The 15,338-nt window shown below is 54.2% G+C and overlaps 1 protein-coding gene and 1 long non-coding RNA gene across 2 annotated transcripts; both read right to left on the bottom strand.

Annotated features, from left to right (window-relative positions):
* Nucleotides 1-1,998: 1,998 nt before the first annotated feature.
* SMCO1 (single-pass membrane protein with coiled-coil domains 1) lies at nucleotides 1,999-5,467 on the bottom strand (the record flags this gene model as incomplete). The annotated part of the gene is made up of 2 exons (XM_029062923.2): nucleotides 1,999-2,586; nucleotides 5,286-5,467. Coding segments are annotated over 2 exons (582 nt in total), but the record flags the coding sequence as incomplete, so codon positions are not given.
* Nucleotides 5,468-9,766: 4,299 nt separating this feature from the next.
* LOC114809594 lies at nucleotides 9,767-14,905 on the bottom strand. The gene is made up of 3 exons (XR_003757374.2): nucleotides 14,717-14,905; nucleotides 10,931-11,329; nucleotides 9,767-9,982 (listed from the first exon to the last, which is right to left on the bottom strand). It is a non-coding gene; the product is annotated as an uncharacterized LOC114809594 (long non-coding RNA).
* Between the last annotated feature and the right edge of the window lie 433 nt (nucleotides 14,906-15,338).

Raw genomic sequence — 15,338 nt, forward strand, 5'->3', positions numbered from 1 at the left:
CTACTTGTTTTGTTTTGTTGTCTGTCTCCCCCTTTAAGACTGTGAGCCTGTTGTTGGGCGGGGACTGTCTCTCTCTGCTGCTGAATTGTACATTCCAAGCGCTTCGTACAGCGCTCTGCACAGAGTAAGCACTCAATAAATACGATCGAATGAATGAATGAATTTACTATGTGCCAGGCACTGAATTAAGTGCTGGGATAGAGACAAGCTAATAATAATTATGATGGCGTCTGTTAAGCGCTTGCTATGTGGTACGTGTACTAAGCCCTGGAGTGGATACAAGCAAATCAAGTTGGTTTCGGTCCCTGTCCCACGTGGGGCTCAAAGTCTCACTCCCCATTTTCCAGATGAGGCAACTGAGGCACAGAGAAGTGAAACAACTTGCAGGCAAGTAGAGGAGCTGGAATTAGAACTGATGACTCCCAGCCCCGTGCGCTGTCCTTTATGCCGTGCTGCTTCCCCAGGTTGGAGACAGTCCCTAGCCCACGTGGGGCTCACCGTCTTAATTCCCCCTTTTACAGATGGGGAAACTGAGGCCCAGAATGCGAAGAGACTTGCCCAAGGTCACACAGCGGACAAGTGGCGGAGCTGGGATCGGAACTCAGGTCCTCTGACTCCCAGGCCCGTGCTCGAGCCACTAAGCTACGCTGCTTCTCTACGGATAAATTCCGGATAACGGACGTCAGTGCCGTGGGGGTGAGGGAAGGGTGAATAGAGGGAGTTGCAAATCCAAGTTGCAAGGATGACACAGAAGGAAGTGGGAGAAGAGGAAATGAGGGAGAGGCACGTGGGCTTTACGGACTTTTAGAATCTTTCCAGCTCTTCAGCCCCAGCCGCTCTCAGATCTCGGTGGCGACCCGGCTCGAACGAAGCTGGCAGGCCGGACCGAAAGGCTTTAGATGAGGAAACGAGGGTTGTGCTCCGACGGCTGCAAAACCGTGGGAACGAGAATCCTGACCGGCGTCTCAAGACGGCGTCTGTGATGATAATAATGATGACGGTATTGGTTAAGCACTTACTACGTGCCGGGCCCCGTTCTCGGCGCTGGGGTAGAGTCAAGGTAATGGGATTGGACACTGTCCCTGTCCCACGGGGGGATCACAGTCTTAATCTCCATTTTGCAGATGGGGGAACTGAGGCCCAGAGAGGTGAAGTGACTGGCCCGAGGTCACCCAGCAGACAAAGGGCAGAGCCGGAATTAGAACCCATGACCTTCCGACTCCCAGGCCCGGGCTCTAGCCACTAGGCCAAGCTTCTTCTGTGCTGCTTCTACGGTGGGATCTATCTTGCACTCCAGACACGTGCGTGTTATTTCAAAAGGTAAATGTGTGCCAAAGTTTGCTTGTTGGTCTAAATAGTCAGTCAGGCAGTCAATCGTATTTATTGAGCGCCTACTGTGTGCAGAGCACCATACTGAGCGCTTGGAAAGCCCCAAATCACCATACAACAGACAAATTCTCTGCCCACAGCGAGCTTACAGTCTAGAGCGGGAGGCAGACGTGACTATAAATAGATCGATTCCCGATCCGGACAGAGCGCTGAGGGGTCGGGAGAGGGGATGAAGAAAGGGAGCGAGTCAGGGTGAGGCAGGAGGGAGGGGGAGAAGAGGAAAGGAGGGCTTAATCAGGGAAGGCCTCTTGGAGGAGGTGGGCCTTCAATAAGGTTTTGATGGGCGGGGGGAGAGTCATCGTCTGCCAGATATGAGGAGGGAAGGCGTTCGGGACACGGGCAAGAGGCCGGAGGGGAGATAGATGAGGTCCATAGATACAGGTAGATACGAGAAGCAGCGTAGCCCAGCGGGAAGAGCAGAGGCCTGGGAATCAGAAGGTCACGGGTTCTAATCCCCGTTCCGTCACTCGTGCTGCCGTGAGCCGGGTGACGGCGGAAATCCCTTCACTTCTCTGTGCCTCAGTTCCCTCATCTGCAAAACGGGGATGGAGCCTGTGGGCCCCATAGGGGACACGGACTGGGTCCAACTCCATTTGCCTGAATCCGCCCCAGTGCTTCAGACGGCGCCTGGCACACAGTAAGCGCCTAACAGATACCGATACTATTATTATCAGTATGAGACGGATGCAAGGTGGAAAATACACAGACGGGGACACACACACGCACGATCCCCAACCTATCAAACGGGTAGGGTAAACTGGGGCTCCGGATACCACGGGTTTTAGGGATCTCTTTTGCTACATAGGGGCCCCGGTCGTTCTCCCCTTCTCTATAGTTTGAACGGCTCTGAGCAAACTTTCTCGCAGAAGTGGGTTTTTTATCCCATCGGTCATCACGGCGGTAACCTCGCTCGCGGCCAACAGCCTCCGACTAGGGCGACAGTATCGGGCCTCGCGGCCGCGAGCGACGAAGAAGGCGCAGAGAGCTCGAACGTGTCCCTCCTGCCACCCGAGGACCTCCAGCACCGACTCCCAGACGTCGCCAATCCGTCTGTTCTTGTCTTTGCGCCTGAGGATGGAGGTGAAGGTGGGAAGAGACTCCCTCAGGTCGGGGACCTTCTCCAGCACCTGGGAATGCAAGTAGTGAAACAGCTCGACGACGTAGCCGTACAAGACGTTCAGCTCCAGGGCTGCGAGCCTGAAAAGGAGAAGACTTTGAGAGACGGGACTCGTTCCGAGAGACGGGCGGCCGGATGGGCGTCGAGACGACTTGAGAAAGGCGCCCTCTCTTACGACGTCAAAGGAGCCGTTGAGCCGCCTCACTCAGTGGCGGCAAAGCTTACTTTAAGAAGGGGCAAGTGGAGAAAGGGATTGTTCTGCCCTCAGTTAACTCAGGGAAGGTAAAAGGCGAGAGGCAGCGTGGCCTAGCGGAGAGAGCACAGGTCCGGGAGTCAGCAGGACCTGGGTTCCGCCGCCGTCTCCGCCGCTCGTTTGCTGTGTGCGACTCTGTGCCTCAGTTTCGTCATCTGGTAAATGGGGATTGAAACTATGAGCCCCATGTGCAACAGGGACTGTGCGGCGTGGCTCGGTGGAAAGAGCACGGGCTTGGGAGGCAGAGGTCATGAGTTCGAATCCCAGCTCTGCCACTTGTCAGCTGTGTGACTGTGGGCAAGTCACTTCCCTTCTCTGGGCCTCAGCTCCCTCATCTGTCAAATGGGGATTAACTGTGAGCCTCACGTGGGACAACCTGATTACCCTATATCTACCCCAGCGCTGAGAACAGCGCTCTGCACGTAGCAAGCGCTTAACAAATACCAACCCTGTATCTACCCCAGCGCTTAGAACAGCGCTCTGCACATAGTAAGCGCTTAACAAATACCAACATTATTATTCGTATTATTATCTACCCCAGCGCTTAGAACAGCGCTCTGCACATAGCAAGCGCTTAACAAATACCAACATTATTATTAGCATTATTATCTACCCCAGCGCTTAGAACGGTCCCTGACATATAGCGAGTGCTTAATAAATACTATTATTATCATTATCTAACCCAGCGCTTAGTACCGTGCTTGGCACAGAATAAGTGTTTAACAAATACTATAAAAAAAAGTGGGACCTCTTTTGGAGCAAAATTGGGAAGGACGGCTGGGTTGTGAGCTCCCTGTTGGCGGGGATCGCGGCTCAGTGGAAAGAGCCCGGGCTGGGGACTAAGAGGTCATGGGTTCTAATCCTGCCTCCGCCGCTTGTCAGCTGTGTGACTTTGGGCAAATCACTTCACTTCTCACGAGAGAAGCAGCGTGACTCAGTGGAAAGAGCACGGGCTTCGGAGCCAGGGGTCAAGAGTTCGAATCCCAGCTCTGCCACTTAGCTGTGTGACTGTGGGCAAGTCACTTAACTTCTCTGTGCCTCAGTTCCCTCATCTGTAAAATGGAGATTAATTGTGAGCCTCACGTGGGACAACCTGATGACCCTGTATCTACCCCAGCGCTTAGAACAGTGTTCTGCACATAGTAAGCGCTTAACAAATACCAACATTATTATTCTCTGGGCCTCAGTTCCCTCAACCCTAAAATGGGGATTAAGACTGTGAACCCCTCGTGGGACAACCTGATCACCTTGTATCCTTCCCAGCGCTTAGAACAGTGCTTTGCACGTAGTAAGCGCTTAACAAATGACATCATCATCATTATTATTATTATTTCCAATTCTATTGTATTCTCTCCATTCATTCCATCTGATTTATTGAGAGTTTACTGTGTGCAAAGCACTGTCCAAGGCAGTTGGGACAGCACAACGACAAATTCCCTGCCCACAACAAGCTCACGGTCTAGAGATGAGCTCTATGTTCCCAAGCGCTTAGCACAGAGCTCTACACACATTCAATCGATGAACGTAATATCCCGGCTACACTACCGTGTCGGCCTTCTCTCTGACCTCCCTTCCTCCTCTCTCGCCCCGCTCCGGTCTATTCTTCGCTCCGCCGCCCGGCTCATCTTCCCGCAGAAACGCTCCGGGCCTGTCACTCCCCTTCTTGAACACCTCCGGTGGTCGCCTATCGACCTCCGCTCCAAACAGAAACTCCTCACTCTGGGCTTCGAGGCTCTCCGTCACTTCGCCCCTTCCTGCCTCTCCTCCCTCCTCTCTTTCTACCGTCCAGCCCGCACGCTGCGCTCCTCCGCCGCCCTCCTCCTCGCCGTCCCCCGGGCTCGCCCGTCCCGCCGTCGACCCCCGGGCCGCGTCCCCCCGCGGTCCCGGAACGCCCTCCCTCCTCACCTCCGTCAATCTGATTCTCTTCCCCTCTTCAAATCCCTACTTAAAGCTCACCTCCTCCGAGAGGCCTTCCCAGACTGAGCTCCCCCCTTTTTCCCTCTGCTCCCTCTACCCCCCCCTTCACCTCTCCGCAGCTGAACCCTCTCCTCCCCCGTTTCCCTCTCCTCCTCCCCCTCTCCCGTCCCACTCCCTCGGCACTGTACTCGTCCGCTCGACCGTATATATCTTCATCACCCTATTTATTTCGTTTAATGAGATGTACATCACCCCGATTCTATTTATTTGCCACAGTTTTTACGAGACGTTCTTCCCCTCGACTCTGTTTATCGCCATCGTTCTCGTCTGCCCGTCTCCCCCGATTAGACCGTGAGCGCGTCACTGGGCAGGGATGGTCTCTATCTGTTGGCGATTTGTACATTCCAAGCGCTTAGTACGGTGCTCTGCACATAGTAAGCGCTCAATTAATACTATTGAATGAATGACTGAGAGTACAGAGCAACAGAGGTGGGTGACCGCCTTCCCCGCCCACGACGAGCTTAAATACCACTGACCGATCGACGGACGAAGCCCCGGATCTGGTTCCTGAGGGCGGTAAAGCTACTTCTGTTTCTCCCGCGACCTCACCTATCGTCCAGCACCGCGACCCACATCTCGTCCTGGGCCGCCCGTCTCCTCAGGGTCTCGCCGTGAAGCTTAAATTTATGAGTCAGGTTTTCCTTGGCACGATCCAGGTCCCCGAACTGAATCTCCAAGGTTTCCAGCTTGCGCTCGACTCTGCGGGTGGCAGGGGTCAAAGTCAGGTCCAAATTCCCTCATGAAAATCAATGGTCGTCCGCTTCCTTTAAATGGGGCCCGATTCCCAATCCGGCCCGAAATCACCGGAAAGCTCTGCGAGGTTTCTGCGGGTGTGAGGTGACACCCTGGAGGGTCTGGAATAAACCTGTCCTCGGCGGGGAGAGTCTTGTCTTACGCCGTCGAGTCGTCTCCGACCCGTAGCGACGCCGTGTGCTGGCCCCAGATTCCTACCGCCGCTTCACCTTATAGGAACCGAAGGGGAAAGACAGTGTGGCCAAGAGAAAACCGCCGTTCGGGAAATCACTCAGTGGGGCCCGACTAAGAATGGAGAACGGGCCTCCAAGGGGGAAGTGGCTCGAAAATCTCCCAGCCGATACCTTTTTCTTGAAGGAGGAAAAAGTCTGGAAAATGCATTTTTTGTTGGGCGTGAGAGCGAAGAAAATCAGGTAGACACCATTCTCCTGTGAGGTGAGGGGGCGTGCGTGTTTTTAAACGGTCTTGGTTAAGAGCTTACTGCGTGGCAGGCACCGTATTAATACAAATTAATCAGGTTGGACACGGTCCACGTCCCTCACGGGGCTTAGGGTCTTAATCCCTATTTTACAGACGGGGTAACCAAGGCATAGAGAAGTGAAGCGACTTGCCCGAGGTCACACAGCAAAGAGGTGGCAGAGCCGGGATGAGAAACCAAGTCCTTCTGACTCCCAGGCCTGCGCTCTAACCACGGGGCCACACCGCTTCCCTGACGAATCCGGCCACCAGAAAGGCCCACGTTATAACGTGTCCGACGTCACGCGTGGGAGGTTATCCGTTCCTCTTGGTGCCACGTCACGGTCAGTCCGGACAGAAGCGTGGTGTTGGAAGGACGTTGCCTAATTCTGCCACCGTGTTCGGCCCAACACGCGTAGCAGAAACACGTATTCCGGCAGAAATGACCGTCTGGTCTCGTCTTACGCCGTCGAGTCATTTCTGACCCGCAGCGACTCCAAGGCCACATCTCTCCCAGAACGCCACATCGTTCCGGAAGTGGATGCGGAGCGTTTTCTTGGTCAAAATACGCGAGCGGTTGACCGTCGCCTTCTTTGGTGCAGTAAACTTGAATCTCCGCCCTCGACTCTCTCCCGGGCCGCTGCTGCCCAGCGCGGGGGAGTTTTGGCTTGGAGGAGACGGCCAGCCGCTGCCCAAGCTGGGAATGAGAAGCAGCGTGGCCTAATGGATAGAGTCCGGACCCGGGAGCCAGAAGGTCCGGGGTTCTAATCCCGGCTCCGTCGCTCGTCTGTTGTGTGACCCTGGGCGAGTCGCTTCCCTGGATCTCGGCTGCCTCATCTGTAAAATGAGGAACGAGACTGGGAGCCCCAGGGGGGGGAAGGGACTGTGTCCAACCCGATTCGCTTCTGTCCATCCCAGTGCTTAGTACAGTGCTTAACAAATACCCCTTATTATTTTTAATGGAATGGATACATCTCTGCTTGACCTTCCCTCCGTAGGCGAGACTGGTAGAGGACTGGAAAGTCTCCAGGTGCGACCCTGAGAGGGGCAGAACTGAGCGTATTGAACATATTTTTGAATCACAATTGCCCACTTATCAAGAGCTTTGATTCAGAAATACCACCATTAGAAAATTCATTCATTCATTCATTCAATCGTATTTATTGAGCGCTTACTACGTGCAGAGCGCCGTACTAAGCGCTGGGAATGGACAAACGGGTAACAGATGGAGACGGTCCCTGCCCTCTGACGGGCTCACGGTCTAATCGGGGGAGACGGGCAGACGAGAACGATGGCGATAAACAGAATCGAGGGGATGAACGTCTCATTAAAACAATAGCAAATAAACAGAATCGAGGTGATGTGCATCTCGTTAACAAAATAAATAGGGTAATGAAAATATATACAGTTGAGCGGACGAGCACAGGGCTGGGGGGAGGGGAAGGGAGGGGGGGAGGAGCAGAGGGAAAGGGGGGAAAAGGGGGCTTAGCTGAGGAGAGGTGAGGGGCGGGGTATTAGAAAATCCTCTCTGGATATGGCGGAAGACCACGAGGAGCGGCGTGGCCTGGTGGATAGAGCCCAGGCCCGGGCTCTGAGGCAGAAGGACCTGGGTTCTAATCCCAGCTCCACCATTCACCTGTTGTGTGACCTGGGGCAAGTCCTTTCGCTTCTCTGTATCTTCATTACCTCATCGGCAGAGGGGGGACGAAGACTCTCCCATGTGGGGCTTGGGCTTTGTCCAACCTGATTAGCTTATAGCTAAGCGCTTAGTACAGTGCTCTGCACACAGTAAGGGCTCAATAAATACGAGTGAATGAGCGCTTAGTAAGGTGCCTGTTCCGTAGTTAATAAATACTATAAACAAGACACACACACTCCTCTGGTGGTAGGGCTAATGAACAGAAGAAGCAGCGTGGCTTAGCGGAAAGAGCACGGACTGGGGAGGCAGAGGTCATAGGTTCAAATCCCGGCTCGGCTGCCTGTCAGCTGTGTGACTTTGGGCAAGTCACTTCACTTCTCTGGGCCTCAGTTCCCTCGAGTGTAAAATGGGGATTGTTATTATTAATAGTAATAATGATAATGATAATAACGTTGGTATCTGTTAAGCGCTTACTATGTGCAGAGCACTGTTCTAAGCACTGGGGTAGATACAAGGGAATGAGGTTGCCCCACGTGAGGCTCACAGTCTTCATCCCCATTTTACAGATGAGGGTACTGAGGCACAGAGAAGTCAAGTGACTTTCATTCATTCATTCAATAGTATTTATTGAGCGCTTACTATGTGCAGAGCACTGTACTAAGCGCTTGGAATGAACGAGTCGGCAACAGATAGAGACGGTCCCCGCCGTTGGACGGGCTCACGGTCTGATCGGGGGAGACGGACGGACGAGAACGATGGCGATAAATAGAGTCAAGGCCCCCAGTCGCACAGCTGACAAGGGGCAGAGTCGGGATTAAGACTGTGAGCCCACGTGGGACAACCCGATCACCTTGCAACCTCCCCAGTGCTTAGAACAGTGCTTTGCACATAGTAAGTGCTTAACAAATGCCCTCATTATTATTATATATGGAAATATATAATATATATTTTTTTCTTGAGGTGTCCCGGAAGCCCAGAATGTGTCCTGGGCCTCCTGAACTGCATTACAGCACCTCTTGAAAAACTGGGAGATTGAATTTGCTGACGGGAAGCTCTCGGAGCGGATTTGTCTCTTCCTCTCCCTTATCCCACCCCAACGAAGCAGAACCTCCGCCCGCCGGCCCAGTGCTCGGCGCTGAGAACAGTGCTCGGAGCTTAGAACCGCGCTTGGCACAGAGTAAACGCTTAACCAATACCACCATCATCACCTGTTCAACGTCTCATTCAGGGACCTCAGAGCGGAAGCCTCCCCCGTCACCTTCACGGGGGGAGAAGCGAGAAGATCGACAGAAAGCGATTCTGACTCCATGACCTTCCTTCTCCGGAACCGGCGGCCACAGCGGGGACAGAAGATCTGAATTCCCCCCCCCGAGAGGTGACACGCCGCCGAAGGCTTTTAATAGCCAGTGCTTCCAAACATAGCTCACAAGGATTACACGCGTGTGTACAAATGATCAGAACGTTTTTAAACGTCGATCTCCGAAGAGTTAGCCTGGCGGCGCTGATACCTTGTAATAATAATGATAATGTTGGTATTCGTTAAGCGCTTACTATGTGCCGAGCACCGTTCTAAGCGCCGGGGTGGACACGGGGGAACCAGGATGTCCCACGTGGGGCTCACAGTCTTCATCCCCAATTTACAGATGAGGGAACTGAGGCCCAGAGAAGTTAAGTGACTCGCCCACAGTCACACGGCTGACAAGTGGCAGAGCTGGGATTCAAACTCATGACCTCTGACTCCAAAGCCCGTGCTCTTTCCACTGAGCCACGCCGCTTCTCTTAATACGGTGAGAGATTTTTGGTGGAGAAAATGTTTCCTTCGATGGAAACAGTCTCCAAAATTTATAAAATTCTCACAAAGCACTGGACTTGAAAGGAAGTCCCCGGCCTTCTCCATTGCGTACCACGCTTATTTATTTCTAAATCTCACTGAGTTTATTTTTTTTTCTCCAGGCAGCACGTGGTCACATTTGAGATGCCTCGGTTTTCAGCATTTCGGGAGCGTAGTTTCCATTACCCTCTCAGGACGGCACCCGGAGCGTTTCCAGTCCTCTATCGGTCTCGGCTACGGGAGGGAGAGTCAGGCAGAGGCGCGTCCGTTCCGTTCCCGGCTTGGCCAGTGGCTGGCGACTGGAAGGCCGTCGGCTACGAGTCAAAACTCGCCCGTGCCGGGCGGCGGCGGCGGCGCGGGAGAGAGTCGAGGGCGGAGATTCGAGTTGACCGCGCGGAAGGAGACGGTGGTAAACCACTTCCGTATTTCGACCGAGAAAGCTCAACGGATCCACCACCGGAACGATCGCAGATGGACAGCGGGGCGTTCTAGGAGAGATGTGGCCATGGAGTCGCCGTGGGTCGGAGACGACTCGGTAGCGTGACACGAGAAGACGAGTTTCCACTGCTTTGGAAACAGACACGAGGTAAGGCTCAATACTCCGTAGTTCTACGGCACCCGCTGCGACCCAGAGCTCGTACTGTTTGTCTGATAAAGCTTTTCGGGTTTGTTTTTGGAAAAACTAGCAGATCACCCCACAAGTAGGGCCCATATTAATTAATTATATTAATATTGGTATTTGGGTAATCAGGTTGTCCCACGTGAGGCTCCCAGTTAATCCCCGTTATACAGACGAGGTAACTGAGGCCCAGAGAAGTGAAGCGACTTGCCCAAAGTCACACAGCAGACGAGCGGCGGGGCCGGGATTCGAACCCACGACCCCTGACTCCCACCCCCGGGCTCCTTCCACTGAGCCACGCTGTCAAAGAAAAATGAAGGTATTTTTGCAAGATGATCCAGCGGGCCAGTGACAGAAATAGGAATAAGGCCGAGGTCTCCTGTTTCTTTGTGTTATTATGGAATTTGTTAAGAATTTACCACGTGTCAAACGCTGTTCCAAGTACCGGGGGAGATACAAGTTAATCGGGCCAAATACAGTCCCTGGCCCACGTGGGGCTCACTATCTAAGTAGGCAGGAGACTAGGTATTCAAGCCCCATTTTGCAGTTGGGAAACTGAGGCCCAGAGAAGTGAAGCGACTTGCCCAAAGTCACACAGCAGACGAGCGGCGGAGCCGGGGTCCGGCTTTATCCACCAGGCCTTGCTGCTTCCCTGTGATCCCAGAGTTTGGCTAATCCCGGCTCCGCCGCTCATCTGCTGTGTGACCTTCGGCAGGCCTCTTGACTTCTCCGGGCCTCAGTTACCTCATCTGTACAGTGGGGATGAAGAGCGTGAGCCCCACGGGGGGACAACCTCATTATAGCCTGCATCCACCCCAGCGCTTAGTACAGGGGAGAGGACCCCCCCACTGCAAGAGAGGAGGGCAAGGTCAATCTGGCAGAGATCCGGTCCTTACCTTGTATCCACCTCGGCGCTTCGAACGGCGCTTTGCTAACGTAGTAAGCGCTTAACAAATGCCATGAGAATAATTATCATCATCACCACCATTCTAGGCAGGTCCTCCTAACAGCCTGCTTGCTACAAAGGTGTCCAGATGGTATCCCGCCCTCCTCCTCTCGCGGGGAGGGTTCACTGACGGTCCTTGACTCGATTCGGGTCCCACGGCGCCACTGGCAAAGCCAGATTTCGAAATATCCTTGGAGAGGCAGCGTGATGATCAAGCACAGGTCTTCATTCGTATTTATCGATTACTTACTGTGGCCAGAGCACTGTACTAACCGCTCGGGAGAGTATAATGCAACAATAGCCGGACACGTTCCCTGAGGAGCTCATGGTCGGAAGGGTTTTACCTCGTCTGTAAAATGGGGATGAAGACCGTGAGCCTCGCGTGGGCCAACCCGATGACCCCGTATCTCCCCCAGCGCTTAGAACGGCGCTGCGCACACAGTAAGCGCTTAACGAACAGCAACATCATTAATCCCGGCTCCGCCCCACGTCTGCTGTGTGACCTCGGGCAGGTCACCTCACTCCTCCGTCTCTCAGTTCCCTAATCTGTAAAATGGGGATTCATTCATTCAGCGGTGTGGACTGAGGCCTTACTGTGGGCAGAGCACTGTACTAAGCGCTTGGGGGAGGATGATACGACGGTAACCAGCGTGGCTCAGTAGAAGGAGCCCGGGCCTGGGAGTCGGAGCTCGCGGGTTCGAATCCCTCTCAGCTGGGTGACTGTGGGCAAGTCGCTTCACTTCTCTGTGCCTCAGTTCCCTTATCTGTAAAATGGGGATTAAGACTGTGAGCCTCAACCTGATGACCCTGTATCTACCTCAGCGCTTAGAACGGTGGCTTTGTACATAGTAAGCGCTTAACAAATACCACCATTATTATTATTATTATTATTATTAACCAAATAACATTATTATTATTATTATTATTATTATTCCCTGCCCACGACGAGCTCACAGTCTAGAGAACTAGGGAGCCCCCAGCCCAACAGAGGAAAGAAAAGGTGGCTTTGCAGGGGGTGGGTCGGGGCCCCGCTGACTCCTTCCGTGGCCCTTCACCCCCACCGGGACAGAGACCGTGTCCAACCCAGTTATCTCGATTCATCCCCAGTGCTTAGTACAGCGCACGGCACACAGTAAGCTCTTGGTACATATCAAGCGGTGCGGCCCAAGAAGCAGCGTGGCTCAGAGGGAAGGGCCCGGGCTTGGGCGTCAGAGGACCTTGGGTTCGAATCCCGGCTCTGCCGCTTGTCTGCTGGGTGACCTTGGGCAAGCCACTTAACCTCTCTGTGCCTCAGTTACCTCATCTGTAAAATGGGGATGGAGACCGTGAGCCCCACGGGGGACAACCCGATTACCGCGCATCTACCCCAGCGCTTGGAACGGGGCGAGGCACATAGTAAGCGCTCAACAAATACCATCATTATTATTACCACTAATACTACTATTAAGTCCCTCCCTATTAACTCATTCAGTTGCATTTATTGATCGCTTACTGTGTGCAAAACTCTGTACTAAGCGCTTGGGAGAGTACAATACGACAATAAACAGTGACAATCCCCGCCCACAGAGAGCTCCCAGTTAGAGGTGGGGAGACAGGCATCAATACAAATAAATAAAACGACAGATATAATGACGCTGGTATTGGTTAAGCGCTTACCGTGTGCCAAGCACTGTTCTAAGCACCGGGGCAGATACGAGGTAATCAGGTTGCCCCGTGCGGGGCTCACAGTCTAAGGCCCATTTTACAGACGAGGGACCCGAGGCCTAGAGAAGTGAAGCGACTTGTCCAAAGTCACACAGCAGACGAGTGGCGGGGCCGGGATTCGAACCCACGACCCCTGACTCCCACCCCCGGGCTCTTTCCACTGAGCCGCGCTGCTTCACGTGTGCATACGTACACTGAACATAAGCGCTTTGGGGCTGGGAAGGGGGAAGGGCAAAGGGATAAACGATTCCAGACTGCGAGCCCGTTGTTGGGCAGGGATCGTCCCTGTTGCCGAACTGTACTTTCCAAGCGCTTAGCACAGTGCTCCGCACGTAGTGAGCGCTCAGTAAATACGACGGAATGAACGAATGAATAAATAAAATGACGGCTACGTGCTGAAGTGCTCTGGGGCTGGAAGCTTCGAGCGCCGCCGGGCCACGCGATAACCCTAGGCTGCGGCCCTAGGGCCCCGAAAACGGAAAGACTCGCTCTCGGCGGCTGGGACGGGTCGTCTTGCACTCGGGAGACGGGGGTGCGAATGAAATCGAGCCCATCATCTCCTCGTGCAGGTAACCTGAGCTACTGGGGAGAGGCAGCGGAGCGGCCCGCTAAAAATACTTCATCCTGAACCAAACGGCTGTGGGGCCCCGGCGAGAGGGAAATAATAATAATAATAATAATGTTGGTATTTGTTGAGCGCTTACTCTGTGCAGAGCACCGTTCTAAGCGCTGGGGGAGATACAGCGTCATCAGGTCGTCCCACGTGAGGCTCACGGTCTTCATCCCCATTTTCCAGATGAGGGAGGCCCAGAGAAGCGAAGTGACTTGCCCACAGTCACACAGCTGCCAAGTGGCAGAGTTGGGATTCGAACCCAGGTCTTCTGACTCCCGGGCCTGTGCTCTTTCCATTAAGTTACGCTTACCGGGTGCAGACGCTGTACTAAACGCTTGGGAGGGTACAGTACAACAGAGTCGGGAGACTGATTCGCGGCCCACAGCGAGCTTGCGGTACAGAGGGGGGCACAGACGTGAATACGTCAAGTCCGACCAAAAAAAAAATCAAGTCGCAGCAACGCAGCATAGGGGAGGTTTCAGCGCGATACAAATACAGATCTGCACGGCTGAGGACGGACAGAGTTGCCCAAAAAGGGGGCTCCACCTCATCCCGGAAAGGGGGGAGCGGAAGCCATTTATCGTGACGATGGCATCTGTTAAGCGCTTACTCCACGCCAAGCACCGTTCTGAGCGCCGGGGGAGATACGAGCTCATCGGGTCGTCCCACGTGGGGCTCCCGGTCTTCACCCCCGTTCTCCGGATGAGGGAACTGAGGCCCCGAGAAGTGAAGTGACTCGCCCACAAAGTCACCCAGCTGACAAGTGGGCAGAGGCGGGATCAGAACCCACGACCTCTGACTCCCTAGCCCGGGCTCTTCCCACTGAGCCGCCCTGCTTCCCTGTAGAAGAAGTTATAGTTGGTGGCGGGGTGGTATTCCTTCACACCAGCCACGGAATCCAAGGCTCCAGCTTTCTTAACGGGTGTCAGCTGTGTGACTTTGGGCAAGTCACTTCCCTTCTCTGGGCCTCAGTTCCCTCATCCGTAAAATGGGGATTAAAAACCGTGAGCCCCACGTGGGACGACCCGATCGCCTTGTATCCCCCCCCCCCCCCGGCCCCGGCGCTTAGAACGGTGCTTTGCACATAGTAAGCGCTTAACAGATACCACCGGTATTATTAACGGGTGACGGGGTGTGGCTGCAACACGATTCGGGAAAACGAGGTAGATTGGAATCTGCGTTATCTAGCATTTTATTTCTTTATTTTGAGGCTATTGATGCCTTTCTACTTATTTTGTCGTCCGCCTCCCCGCTTCCGGACCGTGAGCCCGTCGTTGGGCGGGGATCGTCTCGGTCCGTTGCCCAATCGTCCATTCCAAGCGCTCAGAACGGTGCTCTGCACGCAGTAAGCGCTTAACAAATACCACCATTCTGATCAGTAAATAAGTAATTTACAATCTATCGTCCGTAACTAAGTACCTCCGGTCCCGACGCTTCTACCCCGTCCCCGGGCAGCCGCGGCTGGGCCGCGTTTCTTCACCACGGCGACTCAGAGAGGCGGCTTTACCGAGTGGCTGGAGTCCGGGACCGGCGGTCGGAAGGACCCGGGTTCTAATCCCGGCGCCGCCACTTGTCTGCCGGGCGACGTCGGGCAAGTCGATTCACTGCTCTGGGCCTCGGTTACCTCTTGGGGACTGAGACTGAGATCGCCCTGTGGGACAAGGACCGTAAGCAGCGTGGCTCAGTGAAAAGAGCCCGGGCCTGGGAGCCGGAGGCCGTGGGTTCTAATCCCGGCTCTGCCGCTTGTCTGCCGTGCGACCCTGGGCTAGCCGCTTCACTTCTCTGGGCCTCAGTTACCTCGCCTGGAAAATGGGGGCTAATAATAACAATAATAATGCTGTCGGTATCTGCCAAGCACTTACTACGTGCAGCGCGCCGTTCTAAGCGCTGGGGGAGATACAGGGTCATCAGGTCGTCCCACGTGAAGCTCACGGTCTTCCTCCCCATTTTACAGATGGGGGAACGGAGGCCCGGAGAAGCGAAGGGACTCGCCCGCAGTCACACGGCTGACAAGCGGCGGAGTGGGGATTCGAACCCATGA

Source organism: Ornithorhynchus anatinus, chromosome 1, assembly GCF_004115215.2.
Source record: "Ornithorhynchus anatinus isolate Pmale09 chromosome 1, mOrnAna1.pri.v4, whole genome shotgun sequence".
Taxonomy (NCBI): domain Eukaryota; kingdom Metazoa; phylum Chordata; class Mammalia; order Monotremata; family Ornithorhynchidae; genus Ornithorhynchus; species Ornithorhynchus anatinus.